At 59.4% G+C, this 11,378-nt stretch overlaps 4 protein-coding genes across 4 annotated transcripts; 2 read left to right on the top strand and 2 right to left on the bottom strand.

Moving 5' to 3' along the window:
* Positions 1 to 2: 2 nt before the first annotated feature.
* Positions 3 to 1,149, top strand: BJ171DRAFT_422154 (RNase P/MRP, p29 subunit; the record flags this gene model as incomplete). The annotated part of the gene is made up of 3 exons (XM_053107533.1): positions 3 to 519; positions 754 to 855; positions 1,013 to 1,149. 3 exons carry the CDS (start codon positions 3 to 5, stop codon positions 1,147 to 1,149), a joined length of 756 nt encoding a protein of 251 aa, XP_052968508.1.
* A 693-nt stretch (positions 1,150 to 1,842) lies between these two features.
* On the bottom strand, positions 1,843 to 4,112 carry BJ171DRAFT_422190 (uncharacterized protein; the record flags this gene model as incomplete). Its single annotated transcript, XM_053107535.1, has 7 exons — positions 1,843 to 2,201; positions 2,371 to 2,583; positions 2,736 to 2,835; positions 2,969 to 3,119; positions 3,303 to 3,571; positions 3,728 to 3,847; positions 4,032 to 4,112. The coding sequence occupies 7 exons, from the start codon at positions 4,110 to 4,112 to the stop codon at positions 1,843 to 1,845; spliced, it is 1,293 nt and encodes a 430-aa protein (XP_052968507.1).
* A 673-nt stretch (positions 4,113 to 4,785) lies between these two features.
* Positions 4,786 to 7,212, bottom strand: BJ171DRAFT_611451 (uncharacterized protein; the record flags this gene model as incomplete). The annotated part of the gene is made up of 4 exons (XM_053115278.1): positions 4,786 to 5,573; positions 5,644 to 6,928; positions 7,040 to 7,081; positions 7,201 to 7,212. 4 exons carry the CDS (start codon positions 7,210 to 7,212, stop codon positions 4,786 to 4,788), a joined length of 2,127 nt encoding a protein of 708 aa, XP_052968506.1.
* A 1,282-nt stretch (positions 7,213 to 8,494) lies between these two features.
* On the top strand, positions 8,495 to 10,984 carry BJ171DRAFT_579921 (sulfate transporter N-terminal domain with GLY motif-domain-containing protein; the record flags this gene model as incomplete). The annotated part of the gene is made up of 4 exons (XM_053113996.1): positions 8,495 to 8,710; positions 8,852 to 8,867; positions 8,949 to 9,044; positions 9,192 to 10,984. The coding sequence occupies 4 exons, from the start codon at positions 8,495 to 8,497 to the stop codon at positions 10,982 to 10,984; spliced, it is 2,121 nt and encodes a 706-aa protein (XP_052968505.1).
* Between the last annotated feature and the right edge of the window lie 394 nt (positions 10,985 to 11,378).

Genomic DNA, 11,378 nt, shown 5'->3' with positions numbered 1-11,378 from the left:
CCATGCTCTACTCGCAGCTGCCTCTTTCGTTGCTCAAGAATGACGAATACAAGATCCCGATCGACCCACCGACCACCAAAGCCTTTGTCGACTCGGTGCTCTCGACCACATCAGCCAACAGCAATCAGGTTTACGGCGCCAAGGTGGCAGGCAAAGCTCTGCTCTTTGACAACCCACCCAAGAAATCGGCTCTGGCAGAGCTTGCCCAGACGTCTTCCGGATCCGCAGGCGGGCCGGCAGGTCTTGCGAAACGCAAGCACAGGAGCAAGCACGGCATGTCGGCCCAGAAGCGCCGCGAGCTCGGGATCTTTGACCTCTCGGCCGAGGACAAGAAGGCACTCAAGTTTGCCGACTTTGTGGGGCTGGCCAAGCTGTGGACCGGATATATGGACGAGCTGCTGTCGGAACACCAAGCCGCCGGAAAGGCCCCGGGGAAGCCAAAGACGCAGCGCTGGGGAAGCGATCCCGCCGTTCAAGCCAAATTAGCCAAGGCAGACTATCACGGCTCGGTGCTGACGGGTAGGTGCCTCGGGATCAGCCGAAGCCGAGGATCTCTTCGTCGGCGATATTGTTATCGATGGCTGTCCGGCTCGTGGGTCGGGAGCTGGTTCACGGTGGGTCGGGAGCTGGTTCATGGTGGCTCCGCGCAAGCGACGACATCGTGCCACTACTCTTGGATCCGCCAGAGTCAAACTCAGTCGCTCTTCGGCTCGGCTTATTCATGTGTATTGCTGCTGTTCAACGATCTCGCAGTCGTCAAGTCAAAGTGCCCTTCGTACGTTGGCCTCTCGGGAATCTGCATCAAAGAGACCGAGAACATGTTCTATCTCATCACCAGCAAAGACGAGTACAAGGGTACGCACGAGTGGGAGATGCAGCCATATTCCCAAGATTTAGCGTTGCTGGCGTCTGCAATAGTCGTCCAAATGTCGCAGCGCCAACTCGCCACCGTCGCATGCGAGGCCGTGTCACGCTAACTAGTATCTGCGGATGGGGGCGATCGCTGTTGCAGCCGTGCCCAAAGCAAACAGCATCTTCACCACGAAAATCAAGGACCATGTGTTCTCTCTCTACGGTAACCAGCTCATTGTCAACCCTGCCGAGCGGGCTTCCAAAAAGTTCAAGAGCCGTGTGTCGATCAATTTGTGAGCGGTTACGGCTCGGCATCCTGCCTTCACAGCCAGGCCAGTCCAGGTATCAGGCCTCGCAAGGGCGGCTTCTAAGGATTGGATTCAAGCTAGCTATCCAAACCACTCGGGCAGTGCCTGGTTGGCATTTGCCGGGGGAAAGCTCCGCCTGGATGCTGGCAGGGTGTGGCTCGTCATCCACAGAGGCATCGAGCCTCGCCAAAGGAGCACCATTTGCTGGACTGCGAGCCGCCCACGAATGCGCCTGTTCGATGCAGAGCAAATGGGTGCGTCCTTCCTCTGACGTTGGCTTGTGGCGGCATTTGCGACCTCCCCAATACATCCCAGCCATGCGCCTCAACCGATACCCACGGCCCAAAAGCATGTCCAGCACGCAATATCCGTGTCCTTCTCGTGCCGGATGACTCGCTGTTGCTTGAGGACGCTGATCGCACTCAGGGCGTGATGGTGTATCATGTACGCGCGATATGGTCCCCCCCCCCGCGCTTCATTTTGTGAGAGGTTGCAAAGGCCATCCAAGAAGCGGACAAAGTTCTCATTCCCACGCTCACCGGAAAACAAGAGAGAGGCGTGATGGGTGACTGTATTCCATCAATAGTAAACATGGAGAAATCGGGGTGTGGGTATCCCGCATACACTTCCTTTTTTTGCTGCATTTGTTTTGTTTTTGTTTCCATTCTTCATTCTTCCAAAATTAACCGCTGAAGGGCTTGGCAGGGAGGATGGCACCAGCAGCCTCGCCAAAGCCGATACGGACGTTCTGGCCATCAACAAGGCCCTCGCAGTAGCCTCGCAGGATGATCTCATCGCCGTCTTCCAGGAAGGTGCGGGTCTCGCCCTTGACGTTGACGGGGTTGGCGCCGTTCCAGGTCAGCTCGAGGAAGGAGCCAAACTCGCTCTGGTCCTTGCCGGAGATGGTGCCGGTGCCGCAAAGATCGCCAGTGCGGGCGTTGCAGCCGTTGATGGTGTGGTGGGCGAGCTGCTGCTTGAACGACCAGTACATGTACTTTAGGTTAGACTTGACAATGGTGTGAGCCTCGGTATGGTTGCGGGCTGGAGGAGGGGTGAGAAAAGCAGCGGATATGTCAGCACGAAGGCACTGCTATTGCTGCATGGACGGATTGTACACCAGGGAACCGGATGCAACCCTGATCGAGAGCAGCAACGCAGTCACCAAATCCGGTGATGGGAACAAACGCAGCTGCAGGACTGCGCTACTTACGCTTCCAGTCAACTTCGAGCTTGATGTCGTAGGTGTTCTTGTCCTGGGTGGGGTCCTGGAGATAGGCGACAGGAGCGGGGTCCTGATGGGGCTGGGCAACGCGGAAGGGCTCGAGAGCGTCGAGGGTGACGATCCAGGGAGAGATGGTGGTGCCAAAGTTCTTGCCAAGGAAGGGGCCAAGGGGAACGTACTCATAGGACTGGATATCACGGGCTGTATCAGGCACAGAAACCCACCAGATCGACGAAAACGGGTCAGAACAGTGTGGGTAGGAGAAACTGCATACATCCACGGACCGACTGCGACAGACACATGCGCCATGTGCACCGAAGGCCTCGGTCGCCAAATAGCAGTGGGCGACTTACCACTCCAGTCGTTCATGACGACAACACCAAAAATATGCTCCTCGGCATCCTTGACGCTGATGCGGTCGCCGAGCTTGTTGCCGGTGCCGACAAAGAAGGCCTGGAGATACCCAAGAAAACGACTGTCAGGAGCAGTCAAATGACAATCGACACGGTGAAGCATGAGGGCATGCACGGCACGCACGGCACGATAGACGGGCAGACAACGGTCGGGAAAGAGATGCTGTACCCACCATCTCCAGCTCAATGTCGAGCTTCTTGGAGGCGCCAAACTCGGGGAGCTTGGTGGCCGGGTTCAGGATCTGACCGCAAGGGCGGTGCAGCGGAGTTCCGGAAACGACGACGGAGGACGAGCGACCATGGTAGCCAACGGGAATGTGGACCCTGAGGACGGCAGGAACAACAGATGAGTCAGGCGACCGCAGCTGGTGCTCCACGGGAACGCAGCCGAGCGGGCAAAGGAATCCCGGCATTCCTTGTGACCCGAGAATGCGGGGATTAAGATGATCGAGCCACTCGCTGCCCGGATCCATATTGCCCGAGGGCACTGGATGGAATTGTGCTCACCAGTTGGGCATGAGAGCGTTGTCCTTGCCGCGGAACATGATGCCGACGTTGGTGGCATGCTCCTTGGAGGCGTAAAAGTCGGTGTAGTCTCCGATCTCGGCGGGCAGGTGGTTGGTGACATGGGCAAGAGGGACCAGGATCTTGGCCTGCAGCTCCTGCGATTCGCGGAGGTCGACGACAGGGCCCGAGGCAGCAAGCAGAGCCTGCAGGGTGTGGCGGGCTTCTCTCCAGGCGGGGCGGCCCAGGGCCATGAAGGCATTCAGCGAGGGCTGGATGCGATGAGCAAGAAGACACAGGTATTGGTCAGGCCACGATTGCAGACACGGAGCATCGCATCGATCGCTGCCCACACAGAAACAGCCGAGTATCGCCCGGATCATGGGTAGCGACGCTGCCCGTCCGGATGGAGCCGTAATTGCACTCACCTTGGAGAAGACATCCTTGGCAACGGCCTTGAGGAGAGGGCCATTGAACAGACCGGCCTCGGCAACGGCGCGGAGATCGACAGCATGATCACCGATGACGGTGGCAGGACGGGGAGTAGCCTGGACGCGGGAGAGAGTGTCATGATCAGCGATCGGCCATGACGAGCCATGCTAGCTTGCCCACCGGATCTGCAGACAGACATCTACACATGGTCCAGACGGCATGGCGATGGCACTGCATGGACAGTTGGCTCGCATACAAGGCCGCTTGGGCTCGCATGCAAGTCAACGATGATGCACTTACATCCGAGGCAGTCGAGATGACGCCAAAGGGGATGTTCTGGATGGGGAAGTGCGAGCCGGCAGGGACGTTGACGAAGGACATGTTTGCGATGAGCGATCTGGTCAGCACAGTGGAGAGCAGCAGCTGCGATGGCTTCATAAGCTTCGAGATGGCGGTGTGTGTCGGGGGGCCTGCCGCGGCCGAGGCGGCTTTTGAGCTGCGAGGCCGACAAGGGCACCAGCCGCCCAGCAAGCGCGACGGAGCCAGGGCCGTGTGTGTGTGCGCATGGTGCGCGAGCCCACCCTTCCCGGTTTCGCCTATTCTCTCTCGCCGGGCGCTCTCTCGGCGCGCCGGGTGCGCGCCCTGCGGGGCTCTCGCCGCCGCCTCGCTCCTCGCTGCGCTCTCGTTGCCGCCCTGCCGCTGTGCGACGCTCGGGTGCTGACTCAGCGCGCCTTGCCTCGCTCCGACACAGACGCTGCTGCCACAGACGGGCGAGATCCGATCGGCTTGTCCCTCGAGACCTCCAGATCCGATTGGCTTGTGTCCCATCACCGCCGTTCCCACGGTCGGCGCCGTGTGCCTTGCATACCCGAACGATCGAGCAAGACCAGCGAGTGTCATGATGGAACTCCCGGCGAGTCTCATGGCGCAATTGTCTCGGCGAGTCTCGTGCATCCGACTCAACCCAGCCCAACTCACTCGGGGCCAAGCTGCCTTTGGTACACAGACTCGGTCACTTCGTGTTGGCAGGCACGGCTGCATGCCATCCTCGCCATCACATTCGACAGCGAGCCGGCTGGCTCTCCGCCCGCCAGCTGTCCAGCGTCGATTCCCAGTCCGTCTTTTTGCGGTCGAGCTCCTCGATCTTCTCCCTCATCATCTCTGTCTTGAACCTTTTCCACTCGACCATCTGCAGCCACGTTTCCTGCAGCTCCGCATACGACAGATAGCACCCCGTGGTTTCGGTAATTATCTGCGCCATCATCTGCGGGTTGACCACCCGGCAGAACTCGAGCTTGTTGATCGACACGAGCTCGAGCTGCGTCATGGCCGTGACGGTGGTGTAGGCCGGGGTGACGCCATAGAGGTCCTGCTTCGTTATGGTGCGCTCCACCTCGACGGGATCCACGCCGTTGATCATCGGTGTCTCGTGAACCTTGCCGGGAAAGATAAACTCGGGGAATATCGCGCCGGCATCCAGCTCGCGAATAATCAGCGTTTCCTCCACGACTTGGCCGGGCTCCGGGACCTCGCCGCTGGCCTGGTCGAGTGGGTATCGCTTCATGACTCGCTTGCCGTGGACCATCTTCACAAGGAACTTGACCCGCTTCGAGATTCGCACCCGCCCAGACACAACGACAAAGATGTTTCCGTTCGGCTCGTCCTCGATCAACACCGTCTGGCCGTGGTCGTATGTCTTCTTTTGCGACTTTTGTGCCAGGCTCTTGAGGATGTATTGGTCCGGGTCGTTGAGCTGAAAGAGCGGGATGCTGGAGAGAACATCGACCCGCACTTGGAGCTCCTCTTCGGTGTCGTGCCCGAGCGTGATGCGGATGTAGTCGTCTACCAAGGGATATGCGGACCATTTCAGCCGACACTCACCAGAGTTTGCGTCAGCGCCGACATGGCCTACCTTTGTACACCCGCAGAAACTCCGAGTCCATGGTGCATTGTATCGTGGCTGTCCGGAGTCGGGAGGATCTGTCGTCGCAGGCCAGCTCGCCAAAAGTGCAGCCGGCGTTCAGCATGCGCATGTGCACTCTGCGATCGTCGAGGCCATACTTCCAAACTTCGCACTGCCCGCTCAGGAGAAAGTAAAACGCCGACCCAATGTGGTCTTGTTTGATGATGACGGAGCCCATCGGGTGCATCTCGTAGCCCATGACCTCGATGAAACGGGTTCGCTGCTCGCTGTTGTAGCTCGCGAAAGCCGGCATCCGGTTGATCAGCAGACGCTCGAGCGATTTGAGCTTTTGCGGGTCGCGCATGTAGCAGGGCGATATCAACGTTTGTTGGACCCTCTCTGTCAGTGCCTTGTCGGCCGGAGTCTGGAAGGCCCGCAAGGTCCCAAGCAGACTCATCTGAGTCTTGCGGGCAGGTATGCCATGCGCTTCGTAGTGGCCCAAAGGCGCAAAGACGCTTCGGATCCGGATAAAGGTGATGATGATCCGAATGGCAGACTTCCAGCGAGCTCGCGCGCGCTTGGGATTATGGAGGATGACCGAGCCTGTGTCAAAGTTGGTCATCATCAGCTCGGCCGGCGTGAGAATCGAACGTGGGGCTGGCACATCGGCCCGGCTGACCGACAGAGGTGTGAGTAGATCCGAGTTCAAGGTCGTGGATTTGGTCGATTCGAGCGTACACTTTTGGGTGGCAACAATGTCCTGGCGGATAGGACCCATGCTCTTGGTGGAATAGTGACCAAAGATGCTCTTTCGCTCCGAGCGCTGGCGAATCGCGCTTATGACCTCGACAGTGATGGCTGGTAGCTGGCGCTGCTCAAAGTAAGTCGCGGCCGATTCAGACAGATGGTCGTAGTTTCTTCTGTGGGTGAGCGTGGACGTGAGCGGCTTCAGGATCCTGGAGTGGTCTTTGATGATGTCGCCGGCACGTTCGCGAAGTGGGAAATTAGCAGGGCCGTCGAACAGATGCGGGGACCACCTCTTGTTTGGAGGCTTGTCGAGGGACTTGATGCTTGGGATCGAGCATGGTTTGACCGTGGCTTCGTGAATCTGTTGCGCGGGCCCGGCCGGGTTGAATGGTGGGTCCTTGGGTTTCGGCAAGGCCCGGCTGTGGTCAGCCAAGAGGTTGTCTGCGCGATGCTGCTGTTGATGCGACTGTAGCTGCGGAAGGTGCTGTGGTTGACCGGATGGGTGAGGTTTCTGCTGCGGATTTGGCTGGTTGAGCAGCCGTGCCAGCTGAAAGCGATGATGTGCAGACGGAATACGATGTCGGAGATCAGTGCTGTTCTGCTGAAACCGGTCGTGAAGCCGACCGAGGATGCGCTGACCTCTCCAGTCAGGGCCGACCAGCGGCGGAAGCTTGTCCTGGGGCCGGAGAGGCGATTCGGGCTGTTCGCAGCCGAGATGTGGTGGGCCGGAGAGTGCAAGTAAGCATCGACAACATCGTGAGCAAGGCCATCCAGCGGGTATCATATGTCGGGCAGACAGTGAGGAAGACAGCGACCGACCTGGACACCCATGTCTGGCGAAATCAGATGCTTGAATTGAGGATGACTGCAGTAAAGTGTACTCGAGCCAGAGAAGTACGACGACTAGAATGTGGTTGGCAGCGTGCGATATCGAGACGATGCCACGGCGCCTGGTTGTGACGACGGTGGAGGGCAAGGTCGAGGTGGGGCCGGGGCGCCGCGCACATCCGACGCCCACTGCCTTGCCCAAGATGCCCGCCCGATTCAGCGCGGCGTGGATGTTCCAGAAACAGACCCAGACGGGCTGTCGCACTGCCGTCGCGAGCCGGGGATTCTGGAGAGAGCCAGCGTTCCCGTGTGGGGCACGACTGCCAATCCGGTGGCCATCACAATGACCGAATCGAAGGGACTGTTGTTGGCGAGCCATCATGGCAGCCGTGGTCGCCGTCGCTGGACTCGGAACGCGGGCCTGCTTCCGCCGACAATGGGTGGTGCATTCCGAAGCCAAGCATGCCGAATGTGCCAAGCATGCCGAATGTGCCAAGCATGCCGAAGATGACCCATGTGCTCCGTCGAGCGCAATGTTGGAGCTTTGTGCTGACTGGCTGGCTGACACGGCTGGTTGACTGACTGGCTGGCTGGCCTGCTTGCCCTCTTCTTCATTCCCGCAGACCATGTCGATGTCAAAGAGCCGCGTCTTGGATGGGTGAGATGCAGGTATAGAGAAATGACAGTTCGCCCTGGCCCTGTGGGCACGCGATATCCGCTTGTCCCACCGCCGCGCCACAGCGGCGGTGACGCCATCCAATGGGACAATGGCGAAGTGCGGCGCGGTGAGTCAGCCACCAGCCCTTCTCGCTTCTCTTCTCGCTGTGCGTCTCGCTGCTCGCCATGCACCTCGTCGTTCCTTTCGCAGATCAAAATCCGTCGCCGTCGCATTCCATCGCACTTTCGCCGTCGACCTGATCCATCCTCTGGCTTGATCGAATCAATCCTCCGTCCCGGTCGCTCATGTTCGCTCCGCCGCTCGCAACGGTCTTGGTCGCGCACCTCTTCATGGATCTCGCTGCCGGAGGACCGACACCGACGCCGCCCTCCGTCCGCCGCACGTCACTCACCAATCGCCGTCACGCAGCCTTCCCCACCCGCTGGCCGCCGTCCTGGCGCATGCCCGGACTTCTTTGAGGCGTGCCCCCACTCCCGTCTCGTCCGTCGCTCGCCATCGCCGGCAAAGACCACAACCCACCCCTGCCGCCATCGTCCGCTCAGCCGGTGCCTTGCACACGACGCCTGCATGCCTGCCGACATGGTGCCATCCGACGAGCCAGCCACCATGTCCTCGGCCGCCACCGCCGATATCACCCCGGTCGATCCGCCGTCCCCAAGCCCGCTCGCTCCCCCAACGCCTGGCCCAGCATCCAGCCCATCCATCTATTCCCGCATCGAGTCCATGTTCCCTATCCTCCAATGGCTGCCGCAGTATCGTCTCCAGTATCTCTACCGCGATATCATGGCTGGCATCACCATCGCGGCGCTGATCGTCCCTCAGGTAGGCAGAGTGAGCTCCGCGCGGCTTCCTGGCCGTCTGGCTCCTGTTGGCTGGGGCTCCTCCGAAAGCTTGCTGGCCCAGCACTGTACTCGTCTCTCAATCGCTCTCGCCTCCTCTTTCAACTGCATCGATGACCTCCAGGGCATGGCCTACGCTGGTATGGATCAGGCAACGAGCACTTGTCCTTGAATCCCCCCTCTCCTGCAACGACCTGCGCTAATTTTGGTGCTCTCTCCAGTGATGGCCAACCTGCCTCCCGTCTATGGGCTCTACGCATCGATATTCCCATCATTGATTTACCTCTTTGTCGGCACGACCATATTCATGAGCATCGGTAAGTGCGTCCGGCACACCGCTGTCCCGTTCTCGCGAACGGCAAGCACCTCCGGCTTCCCGAAAGCCCGGAAGCCCCATGCGTCACTGCACAGCAACGGTGGCAACTCTTGGCTAATGCCCGGTCGCTCCGTTTCCCCTCATCCAGGCCCGTTTGCTGTCGTCTCGCTGATGGTTGGAGATGTCGGAGTCAAGGGCTATGAGATTGTGCAGGCGATGCGCAACTCGACCGTGGCCTCCGCCGAACTCGCCCAGCCGCCGGCCTTGTCCGATTCGCCTGTGCTGGTGTCGGTGATTCTGTTCCAGGCCTTTGCCATCGGCGTGGGACTCGTGCTCCTATCCTTTGTGCAGGCGGGCAAGTTCCTTTCCAAGCACATGGTGTCCCTCCCTATGCTCGCCGGCTTTTCGGCTGCGACCTCGCTGATCATCATCACGTCGCAGCTCCGCCAGGCTTTTGGCCTCGTGTTCCCAAAGCAATCGGGCATCTTCAGCCTGCCCATGACCTGGTGGCAGATCATTATCAACAGCCAGACCTTTGATCCGGCGACTTCGCTCGTCTTTGCTGCCTCGGTGGCTCTCATGCTCGGTATCAGCACGTCCGAATCAGCTTTTCGCAAGTGGCTCGCCTCGCGACCGGCTCAACGCACCCACCAAAGCGTTCCCACGGATCCGGAGCAGCCCAAGAACCCTCGCGCCAACGCAACATCGTCGTCCTCACCTGTGGCCCAAAACGCCATCCCAGATGTTCTCGTTACCGTCTTGGCCTTCATCGTCCTCAGCATCGCCATGAAGCTGTCCACTGACTATGGCATCGACGTTGTCGGCCCGATTCCCGCGGGCTTTCCAGCACCAAGGGTTCCCTGGGACAGCCTATCGTTTGCAGAGTGCATGGCAATCCTGGGCGGCTGCTCCGTTGACCTGGTGGCTCTGTCTCTGGTTGCCTTCGTCACAACCTTTTCCATATCGACGACATTCGGCCGCCATCGAGCCACCAAGCCTCTGATTGTCGATCCGATTCCAGTCTCCCCCTCATCGCGCTCGCCGGCTCCATCCTCATCACCCATGATCGCCGCGACGCAGCTTCCATCCGACCCAACACCGACCATCGCCAACGTCCACAAAGCCATCACGAGAGCCAGTCTGGCTGTCCCAGCACGCTACGGCACTGTGCACGTTCCAGGCGATCGCCAGACTCCACGCCAGTCCGAAACCTCTCTGCTGCTGACCGACGGCGAGGACGCGGTGCAACCAAACCAGGAACTCTTTGCCCTTGGGCTCGTCGCTTTGCTGGCCGCATTTGCCTCGTGCTATCTCCCCAGCGGCTCGCTCTCGCGAAGCGCCGTCGTGGCCAACCGCACCGAGGCACAATCCCTGGTGGCTGGCCTTGTGTGCGTGTCGATCGTCATGGTCGTCGTGAACTTCTTGACGGCCTGGTTCGAGGCCCTGCCCATGGCCGTGCTCTCGTCCGTGACCATCGTGGCCCTGTGGAAGGTCGTGCTTACGATTGCCCATGTCAAGACCCTCTGGTACAAGGGTTGGAAAAAGTCCAAGTCGCTCTCGCAAGACTGGACACTGGCAGACTCCCAGAGCATGGCGGTCATGCGACAGTCCCCCTCCGAGATGGACATCCTCGTCGCATCCAAGCGCAGCCCAACCAATCTCCACGGCAATTTCGATCTATCCAACCGCGTAAGCAGCGATGGCAGCCGCAACAGCGACGAAATCGAGGAAGGCGTTGCCTCGCTGCGCCCCACGCACTTTCGAATGACGGTCCATCGTGCCCTTACCTTTGCCTATGCGTACCGCGATGCCGTTGTCTGGACGATGACGTTTGTCTCTGTGGCTGTGTTTGATGCCCGGATCGGTATCGTCGCTGGCATTGTCATCGTGTCGGCCTACAAGCTCATATCCTACTTTGAAGCACGTACCCGTCCTCATTGATAGCCTCAGCCGCAATCACGGGCAGCAAAAGCAAGGCGACTGGCCTCCCCGACATCCGCTACGACAAAACAAGAGCGCATAAACACCCACTCCGATACGTGGGTGAAGTGGGAGATCCTGGCTGAGCCTCTGTTGGCTATTTTTCGAATCCCGAATGCACATGGTTTCCCCCCTGTAGCCAAGAGCACCATCGTTCATCATTCATTGTTCACCATTCATGTCACATTTTGCATCATCATCAAGAAATCTTGGCATCAATGCAGCCCGGAATGGGACCACTGCACGCAAATCTGTCGATCATGGCGATCAGCCCTCGCGCATTCACGACCCACGGCAAACTTGCAATCGACGACAGATGTCACCAACCACAGTCTCACCGTACCGATTCAAGGTC

This window comes from Polychytrium aggregatum (assembly GCF_025602895.1).
Source record: "Polychytrium aggregatum strain JEL109 chromosome Unknown BJ171scaffold_11, whole genome shotgun sequence".
In the NCBI taxonomy this organism is placed as follows: Eukaryota; Fungi; Chytridiomycota; class Chytridiomycetes; order Polychytriales; genus Polychytrium; species Polychytrium aggregatum.
Note: the sequence above shows the minus strand (reverse complement) of the source record. Positions and strands in the feature narration are given on the sequence as shown.